At 49.4% G+C, this 19,290-nt stretch overlaps 1 protein-coding gene across 2 annotated transcripts in view; it reads left to right on the top strand.

Annotated features, from left to right (window-relative positions):
• Positions 1-19,290, top strand: part of LOC132469701 (anoctamin-8-like) — a 39,245-nt gene that overhangs the window by 15,860 nt on the left and 4,095 nt on the right. For both annotated transcript variants that reach the window (XM_060067702.1, XM_060067703.1), the window contains exons 2-18: positions 1,651-1,761; positions 2,552-2,684; positions 8,094-8,232; positions 8,849-8,945; positions 9,213-9,329; positions 9,643-9,770; positions 10,278-10,439; positions 11,263-11,415; positions 12,030-12,156; positions 12,952-13,007; positions 13,153-13,227; positions 13,847-14,094; positions 15,245-15,407; positions 16,548-16,889; positions 17,035-17,226; positions 18,114-18,245; positions 19,004-19,114. In XM_060067702.1, the coding sequence (XP_059923685.1) occupies positions 1,651-1,761; positions 2,552-2,684; positions 8,094-8,232; positions 8,849-8,945; positions 9,213-9,329; positions 9,643-9,770; positions 10,278-10,439; positions 11,263-11,415; positions 12,030-12,156; positions 12,952-13,007; positions 13,153-13,227; positions 13,847-14,094; positions 15,245-15,407; positions 16,548-16,889; positions 17,035-17,226; positions 18,114-18,245; positions 19,004-19,114 (2,486 nt within the window). The remainder of the gene's footprint in view (positions 1-1,650; positions 1,762-2,551; positions 2,685-8,093; positions 8,233-8,848; positions 8,946-9,212; positions 9,330-9,642; positions 9,771-10,277; positions 10,440-11,262; positions 11,416-12,029; positions 12,157-12,951; positions 13,008-13,152; positions 13,228-13,846; positions 14,095-15,244; positions 15,408-16,547; positions 16,890-17,034; positions 17,227-18,113; positions 18,246-19,003; positions 19,115-19,290) is intronic.

Here is a 19,290-nt window from a genome sequence, read left to right as displayed (position 1 = left end):
GCAAATATTGGCAAGAATAATAATTTACTTGTATGTGTGAGTGAGGTTTGCACTTGGGATTGACACTTCAATCAATCTACAAACCAACCCATGTACAGGATATTGTAAGTGAATTGACATTACGAGAGAGAGAGAGAGAGAGAGAGAGAGAGAGAGAGAGAGAGAGAGAGAGAGGAGAGAGAGACGAGAGAGAGAGAGAGAGAGAGAGAGAGAGAGAGAGAGAGAGAGAGAGAGAGAGAGAGAGAGAGAGAGAGAGAGAGAGAGAGACTATGAAAAGATAGACTTTTATTTTCACTTGGGTCATTTTATTTCCTAACCCTTAATTTTATTTTCGCGTTTAGTCTTGTCTTTTTTTTGGTTGGTTGGTTGGGGCCCCCTCTCAAGGGGGCCCCAAGCGGCCGCCAACCTATGCCTCTATGTTAAAACCGGCACTGAGGACTATCTTGACATAGTTATACAAGCATGGTGCCTTCACATGCTGTGTGTTTATCCACACATCACACGGACACGGACATACAGCTCAGGCTCAATATCAGATAGATGGGCCTCACGGTAAACTGTTTGCTGCTGTCCCTACAGTCGTGTTTGCCTTGCTTGAGCGTATCCTCGGAGAAGGTGCCGGGCTTGTTGGACCGTCTCTCTGGTTACCGGGCCGAGTCGTCGCCCCGGGCTCCCGGAGCGACGAAGGGAGAATGGCCCCTTCTGCCGGCCTCATCGCTTTGCACTGAGCAGCGGGGTGCTTTCATCAAAGCCGCCTCGGAACCGCCGACCAGATCAACCACTCCATTTGCACTTCACCGCGCTCTCTGAAACAACGGGCTCGAGTAGCCTGGCAGAAACCCTGACTGGAAGCCAGACTGGGAGAGAACATTGCTGCATTACGTCGATACATGCACAGACACGCACGGAAGATGACACCCATCTGGTTGGGTCGTGCGTGTGTTGATGTGCAGCGCTGTGGCTGTTGCGTAGTGACCGACCACGCGGCATCGTAGAGCTGAGCTGCATTACTGTACTGTCGCACATGTGCTATATTCAGCCTGCTGGTGGATGTCTCTCGGAAAGAGAATCCCTCAGCTTCATGGTGTCTGTCTGTCTGTCTGGCTGTCTGTCTGGCTGTCTGGTGAACGTTGTCTGGCTGTCTGTCTGGCTGGTGGACGTTGTCTGTCTGTCTGTCTGTCTGTCTGTCTGTCTGTCTGTCTGTCTGGTGAACGTTGTCTGTCTGTCTGTCTGTGGCTGGTGGACGTTGTCTGTCTGTCTGTCTGTCTGTCTGTCTGTCTGTCTGTCTGGTGAACGTTGTCTGTCTGTCTGTCTGTCTGTCTGTCTGTCTGTGGCTGGTGGACGTTGTCTTTCTCTCTGTCTCTCTGTCTGTCTGTCTGTCTCTCTGTCTGTCTGGTCGGTGGCCGTTCTCTGGTGGGCCTCAGGCCCTGTAGTTTGTGTGCTGGAGGGTTCTTTACCTGATCATGTTAACTCAGAGCATGAGACCTGTTTGAGGGAATGGGTGTGTCTGTCATCTCTGGGGCGGGCGGCGATATTTACACTCAACCTGCCTTGAGTGGAGGAAGGTGAACAACAAGGTGACCGGTCGTTTATGTCTCTGTCTCTGTCTCCCTTCCTCTCTCTCTCCCTGTCGCTCTCTCTCGCTGACAGACAAGCTGTTTGGGAAGCGTCTGCTCCAGGCCGGGCGACACATCATGTCCCACAAGTCCTGGATGAAGTCGGTGCCCACGGAGAACTGCGACCTGCTCATGACGTTCGCAGGTAAATATCCTACGTGCAAACGCACACGTCCATCGGGGAGAGACTCACAAACAAGGCGCACAAACGAGAACGCTGAGGAGGACGCAGATATAGATCATAATCATCTGCACCCATATGCGTTCAGACAGCGTGTCGACCCCTAATCCGCCATGGCTCGCTATCTGCTACGGTTACAGTGTTGTTGTTACTGTAAGTGTTAGATATGGTTCCAGCGTTGTTGTGAATTAGATGCAGCAGCTGTGCAGGCAGTCCGGGGGTTTGTGGCGGCACGATGAACACCACGTGACGCGAGAAGGGAAGCTTTGATGCGGCGGGGGGGGGAATGTAACGTGGGATGACTGAAACGCAACCTTCTGGTGAACTGGCTCCAATCAGGTTATCTGAGAGCAATAAGAGACTAAATGTGTTTCTTTTGTGGATATTTATATATGCATATGTATGTATATATATATACGTATATCTATGATTCTGTTCGATATATTAAATATGATAATGACTATCTTTGGTGAAATGGAAGATAAACTATGTTTTAACGTTCATTGTAATGCTGAACTGTCTAATTAAAAAATTTTAATTGGAATTTGATTGTTATTTCAGATTTGTTTATATAACTAATTACTATAACTATTAAATAACTAATCCCGGGTTGGATCCTGAGGCAGATGTGAAAGCCTTCAGCCTCCATCTGTGTATTCCATCTGTTCTTCTGTCTGACGGCGTCCCCCGTCTCCCCCCTTATCTCCCCCCTTGTCTCCCCCCTTGTCTCCCTCCGGTCCTCCCTCCCTCTCAGACTCCACGGACGACCACACGTTGCTATGGCTACTGAACCACATCCGGCTGGGCATCCCCGAGCTCATCATCCAGATCCGGCATCACAAACAGACCAGCGTGTACGCCTTCTTCGTCACCGCGACCTACGAGAAGTAAGCACGACCCCTGCCCGTGTGTGACGTGGTAGCAGCAGTACACCACCCAGAGCTCACCGCTGCGCCCTCTTACGCCAGCTGGGTGTCGAGCACCAGCTCACGGCTGGCTTCGACGTCTTGATGCATCGCTGTTTCTTGAGATGGGGGGCTCTGATATTGGCTGTCAATGGAATCAGAAAGGGAGGGCTGCAGTTCTTCCCGTGCGCTGATCGATGTCTGTATTCCCGGTGTTCCGGGCTCGGGGGATGAGTTGTGCAAAGCGGTTCTCAACTTTGGAGTACTGCAGGGGCTACTCAAAGAAGAAAAGAAAAAAAAACATCAATTGTTTTTCATACTCGGCAAGTTTGAATTTTGAAAGCTAGACAATGGAAAATCGAGAAGATGGACGTGGTTCAAATGTCAATTTGAACAACAACGTCCAGAAACATCAAAATTACGTCAGTTTACGGAACAATATATGTAAATGGGATTCATCTCGACACAGGCTTGTGCTTCATGCAACTGCTGCCATACAAAATTCTGACAATTTGCACCCTTTTAATGTTCGTGTTTACACTGGCAAATAGAACGCACATACATTATTTATGTTCATTTTATTTATTTACCTGCCCAAAAAAGTTTTGTGCCGGTGAGGGGGTAGATAAAGTTTGAGAACCACTGATGTATAGTATACGGATCGTTATCCGGGGGCTGTATTCCATCAAGGTGGCCTTCACTGAGAAGATCGCACACAACCGTGCGTTCTCCTGAATGGATGTGTGTGTACTCACTTACTAACCTCGGGTTTGTCTCTCCCCAGCTGTTAAGCGGTACAGTCTATTGGCTTCTAATCGGAACAGGCCCCGGGTTCAACTGCAGCCGGCTGCGGTTGCCAGGGTGTAGGATTACAGTGTGTCAGCCTCAGAGTCCGCTTTGACTTCTACCTGGAGCGATGTGCTTAGTTTATTTTCGGGTTGCTCCTCGAATGCCCGTACAACGGAGTCACGTGCGTACACGACACGTGCGTGTCTGCAGGCTCAAAGAGTTGCGACAGAAAAGGAGCGAATCCACTCGACGCTCCCTCAAGGAGTAATGATGGTGGAAGTAGGGCTTTTCGCTGGGAATTGAGGCGTATTCACTCGGCGGCGAGCTATCGTCTCTGGGTTAGTAGCACACAGACACTCCGTGCCAACGGCGGTTAGGCTGGGAATGAAGGAGGTTAACAGCGACCTCAACGTTAAGAGTTATGTGCGCTGTTGTGACGATGATGATGACTACACCGAGCTCCCAAAGCACCTCGTCTTCGTCCTCCTCTTCCCTCAGAGCACACGCGCTGCGGAGCGGCAAGAGGAAGGCATCAGCATCCGACGAAGCATTTTTTAGCAGCTGTCGGAGATTCCTTCAGCTTCGCTTTGCTGCGCGTGCAAATAAAAATACACAAACAGTCCATCTGGAACGTCATTTTTACGCAGATGTGAACAAGGTTGATGATGGGCGACGGGAGAGGAGGAAGGGAAAGATGATGGAAACGGCGAGAGAGAGGGGCAGCAAGGGAAATATTAAAAGCCGTAGAGAGGAGGGGGGAGGGTTGGAGAGAGGAGGGGGGTGATGATGAGGGGGGGGTCTCTGAAAGTGTGCCAGTGTCTTCGAAATGTACTGCTGAACGTTTGCAGCGTGAGCCAAGTATGTGTTGTCTTTTGTGGGTTCTCCACCCACAAAAGACACAAACTGGCGCACACACACACACACACACCGTCGCACACACACACACGCCGTCGCACACACACACACACACACACACGCCGTCGCACAAACACACACACCGTCGCCACACACACGCACCTTTCCCAGTTTAAAGGTTGACCTACATCTTAAGTGAGCCATCATCTCTGTTTCACCTTGAATTCCCAGTACAGATTGAGGCGGGACCCGGGAGGTTTGACGTGCGTGTAGAAGCTAATGGAGTGTAACGATCTCTCTGGTGCGTTCATAACGACGTTGGGATGTCTGGGACGGCTCACTCGTGATTTTTGAATAGCATGCATACAGTATGTATGGCCGCTTCTGATTGCTGTTTTGGTACGGTTAGCGGATTTGAGATAGCATTGGAGCTAACACAAGCTAGGCGGGCCCGAACAGCTTGGAGGACAGCACCAAGTATAACGTGGTCCTGTGCAAAAACAAAGACGTCTTCAGGGCCGTTCGCACTGTCTCAACGTTAAAACTTGACAATGGCTTGTACTTGTACAAAACAATCTCACGATGGCTTTCCTTTCTGAGTCGACTACGATCCCTACACCGCCGAACTCCGCTTCCGTCTCCTGCTGCTCACAAAGTTGAACTTATTTGAAAACTGTACGTGCGCGCGGTTAAGGTACTGCAGTGTCACCGCGATGCGCATCACGAGACCGGAGCTCGTCCCGGGCGCGTGGCACCGTAGGAAAACAACTGAAAGGTGGGCGTTGCGATTTCTCAACCTTCCCCCTCTCCCTCCTCCCCCCTCTCCCTCCTCCCCCCTCTCCCTCCTCCCCCCTCTCCCTCCTCCCCCTCTCCCTCCTCCCCCCCCTCCCTCCTCCCTCTGTTCTGACGAGGCTGCATCTCGTCCCTCGGAGTTCTGCTGAATTAGCAGCATGGCCGCTGATGGATATTTGCCCAATTAGCCTAACTCCAGAAGGCGGTCCTCCCAGCAGCATCGCCTCGCTCGTCCACGCGGCTCTCTCTCTCTCTGTCCCTGAAAGGTTGGTGGTTCGATCCCCGGCTCCTCCTAGCTGAGTGTCGATGTGTCCCTGAGCGAGACGCCTCACCCTGACTGCTCCGGGCAGAGAGGTGTGGCGTCCCCTGTCTGTATTAAAGCTATAGAAAGGAATCAGGATGGTGACCCACCGTTACTCCCGAGGAGACTCGACTGCCTTTCCATTCCTTCTTAAACAGGCAGAGAGTTTGAGATGGGACGGCCAGGGGAAGGTGTAGTGAAAGAGAGAGAGAGGTAGAGAGAGGTAGAGAGAGATATAGAGAGAGACGTCGAGAGAAGTCGAGAGAGGTAGAGAGAGAGAGAGAGGTAGAGAGAGAGAGGTAGAGAGAGAGGGAGAGAGAGAGAGGGAGAGAGGGAGAGAGGTAGAGGTAGAGGGGGAGAGAGGGAGAGAGGGGTAGAGTCTCATTAGTATTCCTGGCAGCTGTGCGCCTCTAAAAGGCCCTCTTTGCACTTGTGGACTTGGATTACGTAAAAGTCGTTTGTGAATAGAAGCAGCTGCTTTTGGCTGCGCTCCCCTCCTCTCTCCCCTCCTCTCTCCCCTCCTCTCTCCCCTCCTCTCTCCCCTCCTCTCTCCCCTCCTCTCTCCCTGTGCCGGACGGCGAACTTTGCAGTGAATCACGGGGGGGGGGGGGGGGGGGTTTGGCGCGGCCTGTGAGCCCCCAGCCTGCCCCCCCCCCCCCCCCCCCCCCCCCCCCACTGCCATCCATCACCGGGCTGCTGAGCACGTGTGACTCGGTCGCCTCACGGCTCCTCCGTCAGGCTCAGGGCGGGGTGATGGATGGAGGCGGGCGGAGCAGGTCCACCGCCTCAGCACTGGGGGGGAGGGGGGGGGGCATCAGTTATTTAGTGGGTGTGTACATCAGATAGTCAATGTATGTAAATGTGTGTGTGTGTGTGTGTGTGTGTGTGTGTGTGTGTGTGTGTGTGTGTGTGTGTGTGTGTGTGTGTGTGTGTGTGTGTGTGTGTGTGTGTGTGTGTGTGTGTGTGTGTGTGTGTGTGTGTGTGTGTGGCCAGTCAGTCAGTTTGTGTGTTTAGGAGACAGAATGAGGTGCACTTTCCGCCTGTTGGGGGGGAGTGAAGGACGCTCCATCATTGCGCTGGTCTCAACCCAGTGCCACTGGGATGGGCTGGAGTGGGGGGGGGGGGGAGATGGATGAATGGGGAGGGGGATTTGGGCAACTGCTGAGCAGATGAGATGAATGAAGTGAAAGGTGAGGAAGGGTTTCGAGGGGGTGGGAGGGTGGGAGGACGTCTAGAAAAGGGTGGACTTTTCAAACGCCCAGAGCTTCAGGAAAACCTTGTTCAAAATACTAAATATTGATATCTTTCCCTTGTTTCTTTATGCTTTTTTTTTTTACACCGCTGCAAAATCAATAATTACTTTCGCATCGATTATCCTCTAAGACTTCAAACACAAAAATACAAAAAGAATGGCCTACGTTTCTGCCGTCGGCCTTGGAAGGAGTCAGGGGGAGACTTTGAAAATCGAATGTGAGGCCAAAGTATTCCAAAGTGTACACAAACACGTGCAAACAAAATGCACACACAAACATGTATACAAATACATGCACGCAAACGTATATACAAACGTGTGTACCCAATCATTCCTGTATTCCTGACACTATAATACTACCAATGCAGCCACTCCTCTCCCAATATTTGGTGCATGGCTCAGAGAGAGAGGGGGGGAGAGAGGGGGGAGATGAAGGGGAAGACGGGGAGGAGAGACTGCAGGAGAATGAGGACAGGATGACGGGTAGGAGGTGTGAGGGGAACAGGATGTGGGGAAGAAAACAAACACGCACGCCAACGCACATGCACGCATACACGCACGCACGCTCGCACGCAGACACACACACACACACACCTGGCGTGTTCCGTTGACATGCGTGCAAAGATGAAGACATTTCACCGTGAGATAATGTTTGGCACCGCCGATGTTGCAAACATCCCAACATGGAAAAGTGCACACCCACAGTTACGCACTTTGATGCATCTGTATCAAAAAAATATAATCTGGTCTAAATACATACAATACAAAGTGAAGCAATTATTGATGTGTGTGTGAGCTGGTGCTAACTTTCAATATACAGTATATGTACAGTGCCTGAATATTTGCTGTACATGTTTTACGAAGTACTTAATTGGTGTGTCCGTGTGTGTGTGTGCTTGTGTGGGCGTGCACGTGTCTGTGCGTGTTTCTGTGTGTGTGTGTGTGTGTGTGTGTGTGTGTGTGTGTCCGCCTTTTTTTGTGTGTGTGTGTGCATGCGTCTTTGTGTGTGTGTGTGTGTCTGTTCGTGTGTGTGTGTCTGTGTGTGTCTGCGTTTGTGTGTGTGTGTGTCTTTGCGTGTTTCTGTGTGTGTGTGTGTGTGTGTGTGTGTGTGTATGTGTGTGTATGTGTTCGCCTTTTTGTGTGTGTGTGTTTGTGTGTGTGTGTGCATGCGTCTTTGTGTGTTTGTGTGTGTGTCTGTGCATGCGTCTTTGACTGTGTGCGTGTGTGTGTGTCTGTGCATCTGCGTGTGTGTGTGTCTGTCTGTGAATGTGTGTGTGTGTGTGTGTGTGTGTGTGTGTGTGTGTGTGTGTGTGTGTGTGTGTGTGTGTGTGTGTGTGTGTGTGTGTGTGTGTGTGTGTGTGTGTGTGTGTGTGTGTGTGTGTGTGTGTGTGTGTGTGCGCAGCCTGCTGCGGGGGGCGGAGGACCTGGGTCTGAGGAAGGCCATCAAGCCGGAGTACGGGGGCGGAGCCCGGAGCTTCTCCTGCGAGGAGGACTACACCTACGAGAACATCGAGAGCGAGCTCTGCTTCTTCACCTCACAGGTGGAGCCCGCTGTCACTCAGACGCACTGACCACACCTCCCTGTGGACACACTGCTCACGGCCTTCACACTATCACACTGCAGGGCACACGCAAATGTGTGTACTTCCAAACGGACACACAAACATGTGTACATATGAATGCACTGACTAAATGAATACACAACTGTGTGTATATATACATCCACAAACATGTGATCGAACAAAACGGACACACAACACTTGTTTGCTTCACATTGCACGAACGAAACGCACAAATGTGTGTTGATATAAATGGTCGAACCAAACCTGGACACTTCATTGTGTTTACGTTTACAGCAGGTATATACAGTAGGACTGTGACAATGTTACCAACTTCTCCTGATCCTTCACTCATACCTCACAATACATTCGTCCATGTCAACTATAACTTCACTTTGTATACATATAACTATATATGTTATATTACATTGAACATATATAACATTTCAGAACAGTACGACAAAAGCCTGACGATGAAATTGTAATAATTTGGATGCCAAACTAAAAAAATACACCCTGAAAAAAAAAAAAATTTCATCCGCTACACTCTGAATCACAGCACACATCGAATCCGTTCTCCTTCTTCTCCTCGCCACAGGAGCGACAGAGCATCATCAAGCACTGGCTGGACAACCTACGTGCCAAGCAAGGCGAGGTGCTCCACAACATCAACTTCCTGGAGGGCCAGCCAATCAGTGAGCAATATACATTTGAACTTCCTGTTTTGATCCACGCTGGTGGTTACTATGGAGGACTTAAACAATTGCAGGCTTTTACTCCGATGTGCAGAAAGCTAATTTGGCTTTCTGTTTTTTGATATATTTTTTCTTTAACAAACGGTACATTAAGTTAATCCATCCTCCGTACTATTTGTGTGTGTGTGTGTGTGTGTGTGTGTGTGTGTGTGTGTGTGTGTGTGTGTGTGTGTGTGTGTGTGTGTGTGTGTGCGCGTGCGCGTGCAGTCCCTGAGCTGCGTGCGCGGGGGGTGATCCGCCAACTGTTCCCGCTCCACGAGCAGCGGATCCTCAGCCAGCTGATGAAGTCCTGGGTGCAGGCGGTGTGTGAGAAGCAGCCGCTGGGTCAGTAGAGCAGCACACACACACACACACACACACACACACACACACACACACACACACACACACACACACACACACACACACACACACACACACACACACACACACACACACACACACACACACACAGAAGGACATCTATATCAAATTGATATATGGTCTCTTTGTGTTATGTTAAGTATCTATATTAAATATATATTTGATGTGTTTATTATGTCATGTATATCTATATTGATATATGGTCTGCGTTATGTATCTATATGATATTAATATATGGTCGGTGTTATGTAATAATGAACGTGTTGATCCGTAGATGACATCTGCGACTACTTCGGGGTGAAGGTGGCCATGTACTTCGCCTGGCTGGGGTTCTACACCACCTCCATGCTGTACCCCGCCGTCATCGGCTTTGTGCTGTGGATGCTCACCGAGTCAGACCAGGTACACATACACACACGCACGCACACACCGAACACACACACACCGAACACACACGCCCACACACACACCGAACACACACACACACACACACACACACACACACACACACACACACAGTCACACACAGTCACACACAGTCACAGTCACACACACACAGTCACAGTCACACACACACATTTGTTAGCCACATGTAAATATTAATTAAATAAAGTCACAAATACATTTTCAAACCATGGGATTAACCATTGACGATTTTAAATAACAATGGGAAAATCAGAATAAAAGAAATCAATAATACGAAATTCTGGGAGAATTATTGCGATAACAAAATGCAGTTGTGTCCCTTGGTTATTAACCACTTCGAGTAGTGTGTGTGTGCGTGTGCGTGCGTGTGCGTGCGTGCGTGCGTGCGTGCGTGCGGTGGAGCTGTGCGTAGAGCTAGTGTTTCCCTACGACGTGTCCCCCCTGAGCCGGGGCTGACCATGCGTGTGTTTGGCGGTTGTGCAGACGAGCCGGGACATCTGCTCGGTGGTGTTTGCGCTGTTCAACGTGGTGTGGGCCACGCTGTTCCTGGAGCGCTGGAAGAGGAGGGGCTCGGAGCTGGCCTACAAGTGGGGGACGCTGGACAGCCCGGCCGAGTGCCTGGAGGAGCCCCGGCCGCAGTTCAGGGTACGGACCCCCCAGGGAGCTCGGCCTCGGACCCTTCTCTGGCTCCCCTGTTCTCTGTCACCATCTCTCCCTGAATATCCTCATTTACTATTCTCTCCTCTCCCCTCCTCTCCTCTCCTCGCATTCCCCCTCCTCTCCTCTCTCCTCTCCCCTTCTCTCCTCTCCTCGTCCTCGTCTCCTCTCCTCACTCCTCTCCTCCTCTCTCCTCTAATGATGTCCTACAGCGCTATTGTCTCTTCGTCCTCTCGCTTTCTCTCCCTTCTCTCCTTCTCTCCTCTCTTGTTGTCTCCTCTCCTCTCCCCTTCTCTCCTATCTTGTTGTCTCCTCTCCCCTTCTCTCCTCTCTTGTTGTCTCCTCTCCTCTCCCCTTCTCTCCTCTCTTGTTGTCTCCTCTCCTCTCCCGTCCTCTCCTCTCCCCTTCTCTCCTCTCTTGTTGTCTCCTCTCCTCTCCCCTCCTCTCCTCTCCTCTCCCCTTCTCTCCTCTCCTCTTAATGATGTCCTACAGTGCTTTAGTCGCACACGCCCTCTTACAGATCTTATTCTGTGTGTGTGTCTGTGTGTGTGTGTGTGTGTGTCTGTCTCTGTGTGTGTGTGTGTGTGTGTGTCTCTGTGTGTGTGTGTGTGTGTGTCTCTGTGTGTGTGTGTGTGTGTGTGTGTCTCTGTGTGTGTGTGTGTGTGTGTGTGTGTGTGTCTCTTTGTGTGTGTGTGTGTCTGTCTCTCTGTGTGTGTGTGTGTCTGTCTCTGTGTGTGTGTGTGTGTGTGTGTCTCTGTGTGTGTCTGTGTGTGCTTGTCTCCGTGTGTACTCCACCCTCCCACCCCCCCAGGGGGTGAAGCGCTGCAGCCCCGTCACCGGCTGTGAGGAGTACTTCTACCCCCCGTGGCGGCGGTTGTTGTTCAGGTGGCTGGTCAGCCTGCCCGTCTGCCTGCTCTGCCTCTGCGTCGTCTTCCTGGCCATGCTGGTCTGCTTCGAGCTGCAGGTCAGACCCCACCCCGGCCCCCCACCCCGGCCCCCCACCTGGACCCCCACAGTGGACCCTCCAGCACGGTCACCTAGCTTAGCATAGACGCTTTGAGCCTTAGCTTAGCATAGACAGTGGTGGACATTTCTTCCTCTCCTCTCCCCTCCTTTGCATGTTTAATAATCTTTTCAATAATGATGCCTTCCGCTATTATTGCTTGGTGCCATCATAAAAATACGATATCAATTTTCAATCCGGTGAAAGTGTAGTCATTACTAATAACGTTTAAACTGTTACATTATTAAAGCCTTAAGATGTGAGCCTTGTAAAGATAAGGTCGGACAGAAAATACATTCTCCCTCTTGGCTGGCTATCATTTAATGAATTTCACTACAATAAAAGCTCTCAAATCCTACCTACAGCACTTTTTAAAAAACAATGTTAAACTCCCAGAGGAGAGTATTGGGTAATGAATGTCGGACTAATTATCAGATCAAATTGCTATCCCTCTGTAGCCCATTAGGCAGTACCGATAAACTCGGTTTTGTCTCAGTAATCAGAGGTCACGTGATCCCTGGCGTGCTGCAGATTCAACAGGGCCCTTGACCAAACCTCTTCTTGTTTTCCTGCAGGAGTTTGTGATGGGGATCAAAGAGATGCCAAGGCTAGCCCGCTTCATCCCCAAGATCATGCTGGCCATCACTGTGAGCGCGTGTGACGAAGTGTACAGGAAGATAGCCTTCTGGCTCAACGACATGGGTGAGCCACGACAGGAGCTCTGACGCGTCATTCATTAAAGGGGACATATTGTACCACCAGGTGGGAGTGTGATTAGCTGTTAAACGCCGTTTTGGAAATTGGCCTCTTCTGACATCACAAGTGGCCGTGTCCACCTAGATGTACGACAGGTAGATGAGAAACGTTTGCTACAGTCCACCGGGTAGGCTGGTGGACTGATCTATCCGGCACACATCTAGGTGAACACGCCCACTTGTGGTGTCAGAAGAGCCAGATTATCTAAACTCACACCTGGTGCCATGTCATGGGACCTTTAACAATGGTCGTCTTTGGACACAACCACACTCAGAACCCCCAGGACCGAGCTCCGAACCTGGGGAAACAGGGCCGTCTCAGTGGCCGCACCCTCCCTATGGAAGTCCCTTTCCCAACCCCATCGGACAGACTAACACTCTCCCTTCATTTAAACAAGCCCTCAAAACCCACCTCCTCTAAGACCACATAACCTCCTTCCCTTCTCTCCCCTCCCTCCTTTTTTAAAATCTTTTTACTAATGTACGTTTTTATTTAATGTTACATTTTGTGATCACTCTGTAAAGCGTCTTTTGCAAGTATTTAGAAAAGCGCAGTACAAACCGAATGTATTTCTTATTGTTGTTACTATTAATCCACAACAAGAAAGAACATCGTTCTCGGAGCGTACGGCGATACCGTGGGTCATTCTATCTCAGCCGTCAAAGTACTGTCAGGAGGAGGCGCGGGTGGTGGATGTCATGCAGGGAGACGCTTGATGCTGATGTGACTGTGTTCCTACAGAAAACTACAGACTCCAGAGTGCCTATGAGAAACATCTCATCATCAAAATGGTTCTTGTGAGTGTTCGCCTATCACGTATTCAACTGCAACAGTTGAAATATTAAGTGCTATAATAAGCGTACGTTTGTTTTCTCACCAACAAAAGAACTGACCACATTCTCTGTCTCTCTGTTCCTCTCTCTCTGTCTCCCTCTCTTGCAGTTTCAGTTTGTAAATTCTTATCTTAGCCTTTTCTACATCGGGTTCTACCTCAAAGACATGGAGCGTCTGAAAGAGGTAGGAGACACCAGGGCATTGGAGCGTTCACTGTACACGTCTGTACCCTCTGTTTCTGTGTGCACCACTGTCCAATCCATCCATCCATCCATCCATCCATCCATCCATCCATCCATCCATCCATCATTTCATTCATTAATATTCATGTCTGCACCATGTTTGTCCTTGGTCTGTTTCTTCTCTTTACTCTCTGCATGCGTAGGGAGGGATGGATGGATTGAGCCACACAATTGTGTCCTGTTTTTCGGCAGAATTTACTTTGGTTTCGTCCAAGTCAGAATCACTGCTTTATGGCTTCATGCCGATGCAGTCTGTTCCCTGATGTAGGGATACTTCAATGAGGTGAAGCCTTAATATAACGAATGACAGTTTCCATAGCATAGTATAGCGTAGCAAAACATAGTATAGTACGGCATTGAATAGTTGAATCATAGTTTAGGGATACTGGATGGGGCACCCTCTTCTCTTCGTCTAAAATAAAATTGTAGATTATTTTCCTCTTGTTCTCCATTTCCTGTGCTTTGGCGTTCAGTTGTTTGCAATCAAATTTTGTATGTCTCTCTCGCTCTCGCTCTCGCTCTCGCTCTCGCTCTCTCTCTCCCTCCCCCCCCCTCCTCAGATGCTGGCCACCCTTCTCATCATCCGCCAGTTCCTCCAGAACGTGAAGGAGGTGCTGCAGCCTTACTTGTACGAGCGCCAGAAGCTGTACGACCTCACCCCCCGGGCCCTGTGGGAGCTCTTCTCCTCAGCGCTGCTCAAGTACGCCCGGCTGGCCGCAGGAAAGCCCCAGGCTTCTCCCAGCGACCAGGCCGCACTGGGCCCGGGCCTCAGAGGACAGAGAGCGGGCCAGGGACAAGCAGAAAGAAGGTGAAATATGAATAAATAATAATACAAATATATATATATGTATTTACTTCCAGGCAAGGTACAACAATGTCATTTTCATTCTTGTTGTTTTTTTGTTATTTGCAATTGGCCGCCCGTTAACTCAGAAAACATCTCAAGAGATTTTATACTGTTCTTTTTTCTTTTGATTCAATGGACAAAGTTTGAGGTTTTCATTACTTTCTTCCCGGAAAGTTATATAAAAATGTACTGTAACGTTAACAATATAACACATCGTTCTCCAACTCAAAGGCGTGGGGAATGAAAACTTTTTGTATTCCGGTGGCGGCACCGGAAGAGACGAGAGACGATATCTCCGTTCTGTGATTGGAGCGAGGGAAACAAGTCCCTAAAGTCACGCTCGGGACTGGATATCATTAAAGACTCCTTCGGTCTCCACAGGGTGGGGAAAACCTGCTTTTAGCTTTGAAACCCCTCCGCTGTGGAACCATGTGCAGGGCTGTCTACAGCGACACATGTCTGAGTCACTCAGTTTACAGAGATGGTCTCGATATTAAATTGCATGTCATTTGTAGCGTTAGAATTCATTTGTTTGTTTATTTCCTACATATTGTTGTGTGTGTTTGAGGAAAGGTCAGAACAGGGTGTCCGCGCATCCTTAAAAAGTCTTAAATTCAGGTTTCTAAATTTAAGGCCTTAAAAATACTTAAATTCGTTACAAATCTCATATGCTGGTCTTAAATACTGTAACTCAAGGTCTTCAATTTGTCGGGGCAGGACTATATATTTTTTTATTTTTCTCGGAGCTCAGGAAGGACACGTAGAGAGGCTTCTTTCTTGCTAGCTGCATATATAAACGGTTATCTGCGTGCTTGCTAGCTAGTCTGCGACGATGGGTAGGTGCAAATTCAAGGACAGTTGGCTGGAAGACGTCCGTTTCCGAACTTGGCTCGCGTCTGTTGCCAACCCCCACCATCGCGTGTTTTAGGTCTTAAATCTCATTCAAGGTGGTATTAAAAAGGTCTTAAAAAGTCTCAAACATGACTTGCTGAAACCTGCAGATACCCTGAACAGGCTCTCTTGTAAAAGACGAATCTGAGCGGGAATTCCTGTTTCGAAGCAAGGCTCATGAAATCCTTCCTGTTTTGAACGGATCTGTGTTGCGGGGCAGGGAGAAGAAGTGTCTGAACGGGGGCTGCGGGGTCCCGGACGAGGAGGAGGGGGGCGCGGACCGGGACGAGGCGGACAGCGGGCGCTTCAGCGAGGGGGAGACGGAGGAGGAGAGCCTGATGGACTGCGGGCTGAAGCTCAGGAAGGTCAGCTTCATCGAGAAGGTGAGCGCCCTGCGGGCCGCACTGACACACGCTGGTCCGTCGTAGGGCTGGGCGATCAATCGAATTTTGATCGCGGTTTCGATTTTAGCGTTAAACGATCACAACATTAACATAATCGATTTTTTTGATTTTTGGATTTTATTTATTTTTTAAATTATTTATTTTTCAAATTATTTTTTATAGAAAGGGCAGAACAGCTGGATACATATATTTACATTATTTTAGAATGGAACATTTTCTTTTTGACCATTTTGTGTATTTTTTTAAGGCGACATTTCAAAGCTCTCAGTTATAAAGGTTTTTTTGGGAGAGACATGCTGAATAAATAAGTTTTCAAACTCAAAAATAATCGTTTTATTAATCGTGATTTCAATATTGACTAAAACAATCTGGATAATGATTTTTCCCATAATCGAGCAGCCCTAGTCTGTCGTCTGTCGTGGGTCTGGGGGACTCACACTCCCTCTGCTGTTTGATTCCAGGTCCTTCTTCGACCATTTCGCTCGTTTTATATCATTATGAGTGTGGAACACTCGTACAGTTCACTCAAAGGATCTCTGTCCCTCCCCCTTCTCTGGCTCCCCTCCTCACCTCTCCTCTCTCCTCTCTCTCCTTCTGAACGTTGTTGCACCGATACTTTAGGCTCTGGTTTCGGCCGTTTCTTTTCAGTAGTGCTGTCTGAATGGGTTTGCAATCACAAAGGTTCTCCCTTATCACCAGCTACGAATCTGCACCCGGGGAAGGAGAACCCAACCCTAGCACAGCTCGGGGATTGGTTTGTCTCTAGTTAACCACTGCTGTCTTTGTAGCGTAGCAGAGTATTACAAAGAAGCATAAGCCAAGAGTACGAAGGTATTATTGGTACTAAACGCCTTTTGACGCTTGAAGTTGTAGTTGTATAAAATAAAAATAGGAACTCGCACGCGTGCGCCGTACAATTTGAAGCCACAGAGGAAGACGCTTCCGCAGTTGTAAACTTGTAAAACCTATTCTGCGAATCACAAATTAAGATCTCGCACGCTCACAGTATCGCGACAGTTGCTGCGGTGAATTTGGCGCGAAACGCACAAGGCCCGGCCTCCCCCCCTTTTAAGGAACGGTGTAGTCCCGCCCCTTACCTGCCGGCTCCTCCCCCTCCAGGTGGAGCGGCGGGCCTGCAGCGGCCCCCCCATGGACGACAGCTTCCTGGAGGAGGGCAGCCCCACCATGGTGGAGCAGGGCACGGCCTCCGTCTTCCAGATGTGCGACGACGACGACGACAACGGCGTCCACGACATCAAGGAGCCGCACCACGCCGGGGGGGGCGGGGCCACGCCGGGGGGGGCGGAGCACGGCGGGGCGCGGCAGAGGAAGCAGGGGCGGGGGGGCCCGGAGAGGGCGGAGCCGAGGGCCAAGCGGGAGTCGTGGATCGACCCCCCGGAGGAGCGGGAGAACAAGACGCTGACGCAGGCGGAGGTGGAGAGCTGCATGCAGACCTACGAGGTAGGAGGGGGCCCGGGGCACGGGGCCTCTCGTCTAAAAGGGAGCCTTAAAGGGGTGATATTAAGCCGCCATGTCACCCAAACAGAGGAAAAGGCAGGCTTTGTAGCAGCTTAATGGTGTACACCCCCCCCCCCCCTCCACTCAGGACACGTTCGGGGACTACCAGGAGATGTTCGTCCAGTTCGGCTACGTGGTGCTGTTCTCCTCGGCCTTCCCGCTGGCCGCTCTGTGCGCGCTCATCAACAACATCATCGAGATCCGCAGCGACGCCTTCAAGCTCTGCAGCGGCCTGCAGCGGCCCTTCGGCCAGAGGGTGGAGTGCATCGGCCAATGGCAGGTCAGACGCACGGGGGTCAGGGGTGGGAAAAATAATCGATTCTTCGATGCATCGCGATTCTCGCTAGAACGATTCTGTCTCGATGCAGATAAATTAAAAATCAGATTTTTATTATATATATATATTTTTTTTTTGCCTGCTGCAAAGTTCTGTTCGCCAGAGAGGGGTCATTTTAAAATTATTGAATTTATCGGACGCAAGAACTCCTAATTCAAGAGCAGATTTTTCTTTCGTGACATAGAAAAAAAAGATTAGAAAGAAAATAAAACTGAAACCTATTTTTTGCATGCTTCCATATTGTGTTATAATGCAAGCTGCAAAGTTAATTCATCTGTGGATGTCTTTAATGATCATCACAAAAGTAGGAAGTGATTAGCAAACTCTGAGTAGCAAACCCAGATGTATATATATATTTTTGAAAATCACGCATGGAAATGTACATAAAAAAAATTGTTGCATAGAGATGCATCGATAATCGCTTCAGAATCGAATCGTTTCCCACCTCTAACGGGGGTCAGGGATCCGATTGGCCGGTTCAGGGTGACCTCGTGCCATCGGGTCACTCGCAGAATGTGTTCTTGTGACGGGTTGTGTGTCCGAAGGCAGAGAGTGACGAGGGGAATTGTTATTTGAGGGGAGGTTGCTTGCAGCCCCGCTGGCTCTGCCCCCCAAGCCTTACATGGACTTCCTCCCTGAACGAGGCAAGATGTCTTCCTTCAATAACGATTCCTCTCACCCCTCCCTGTATTCTACCTCGGTGGATGAATTGAGTAAAAAAATAACTTAAAAAAAGTTTAAAAAAAATAAAAGACAAAGGGTGCAGAAGTTGTGCATTTTTATTTGACTGATTTAAACGTTTGACTGAGCTGCTTCTTCTCGCTCCTCAGACGGCCATGGAGGCCATGGGTCTGATCGCCATCATCGTCAACTGTTACCTGATTGGACAGTGCGGCCAGCTCCAGCGTCTCTTCCCCTGGCTCAGCCCCGAGATGGCCATCATCTCCATCGTCATCCTGGAGGTACACCACCCCCCCCCCCCCCACCCACCCTATACCAGTCCCTCTTCAATCCGCCCTACAGAGTCGTGGTTTGGCAGACGTAAATACGTAGAGCTTTGCCTGCCTGTTGGATGGTAGTTGTGCTAGACTTCCTCCACTTAATTGTGTTCGCATCTCGGAGACAAAGGAGGATTCTGAGTCAGTAGTGTCGGCTTTGGGAGCTCACTGTACCTTTTTTTGTTTCTTGAAGAGCCAGTGAACCCACTGTTTCAGCTGTGATTCAAACACAGAGATTTCAATACACTAGAATACCTTGTTGACGATCATATAAGACAAATGACCACAAAAAGAAAACAGTTTTCGGTTCACTCGCTCTTTAAGGAAATTCCATATTCAGAGTACTTTGACCGCCAAATGAGAAATACACACAACCGTGGGAAAAATGTAGATCAACGTAATGCCCTGCATTAAGGCTCCTTCATCCAAAGCAACAGCACAGGTTTACAACGTTTGTTTGTGATACTATTAGCTCTGGTAGCGCACAGGGCTCAAAATAACCCTTCAAACGGCAGCGGAGGCGTTGCTATATGTGGACACAGGTGGACAGCCTGGAGCTCTGTCCTGGCCTGGTAATGCAGCCAGGCCTGGGAGAGAGATCATGTTGTGACCCAAATCTAGTTTTAGGTTACAACATCATAACAAATGGGTTTGATGTCTGTTTCATTCTGAATCCACATCCTCCCCTCTCCGTGTGTGTGTGTGTGTGTGTGTGTGCGCAGCACTTTGCGGTCCTGCTGAAGTACATCATCCACGTGTCCATCCCTGATATTCCCAACTGGGTGGAGGAGGAGATGGCCAAGCTGGAGTACCAGCGCAGAGAGGCCTTCAAGGTAAACCAGCTTTGTTATGAAATACCCTGGCTCCGGAAAAAAAAAAAAATGTTTTGGAGAGCAACCAAGAAATGAATATGAATGAAGGCTGATTTCTTAATTTCCATATGAACATAACGAGTTTATTCAGATTGGCATCGATACATTCTTAAAACTGTGAAAACATTGAAACAAAT

Source organism: Gadus macrocephalus, chromosome 12 (assembly GCF_031168955.1).
Source record: "Gadus macrocephalus chromosome 12, ASM3116895v1".
Lineage (NCBI taxonomy): Eukaryota > Metazoa > Chordata > Actinopteri > Gadiformes > Gadidae > Gadus > Gadus macrocephalus.
Note: the sequence above shows the minus strand (reverse complement) of the source record. Positions and strands in the feature narration are given on the sequence as shown.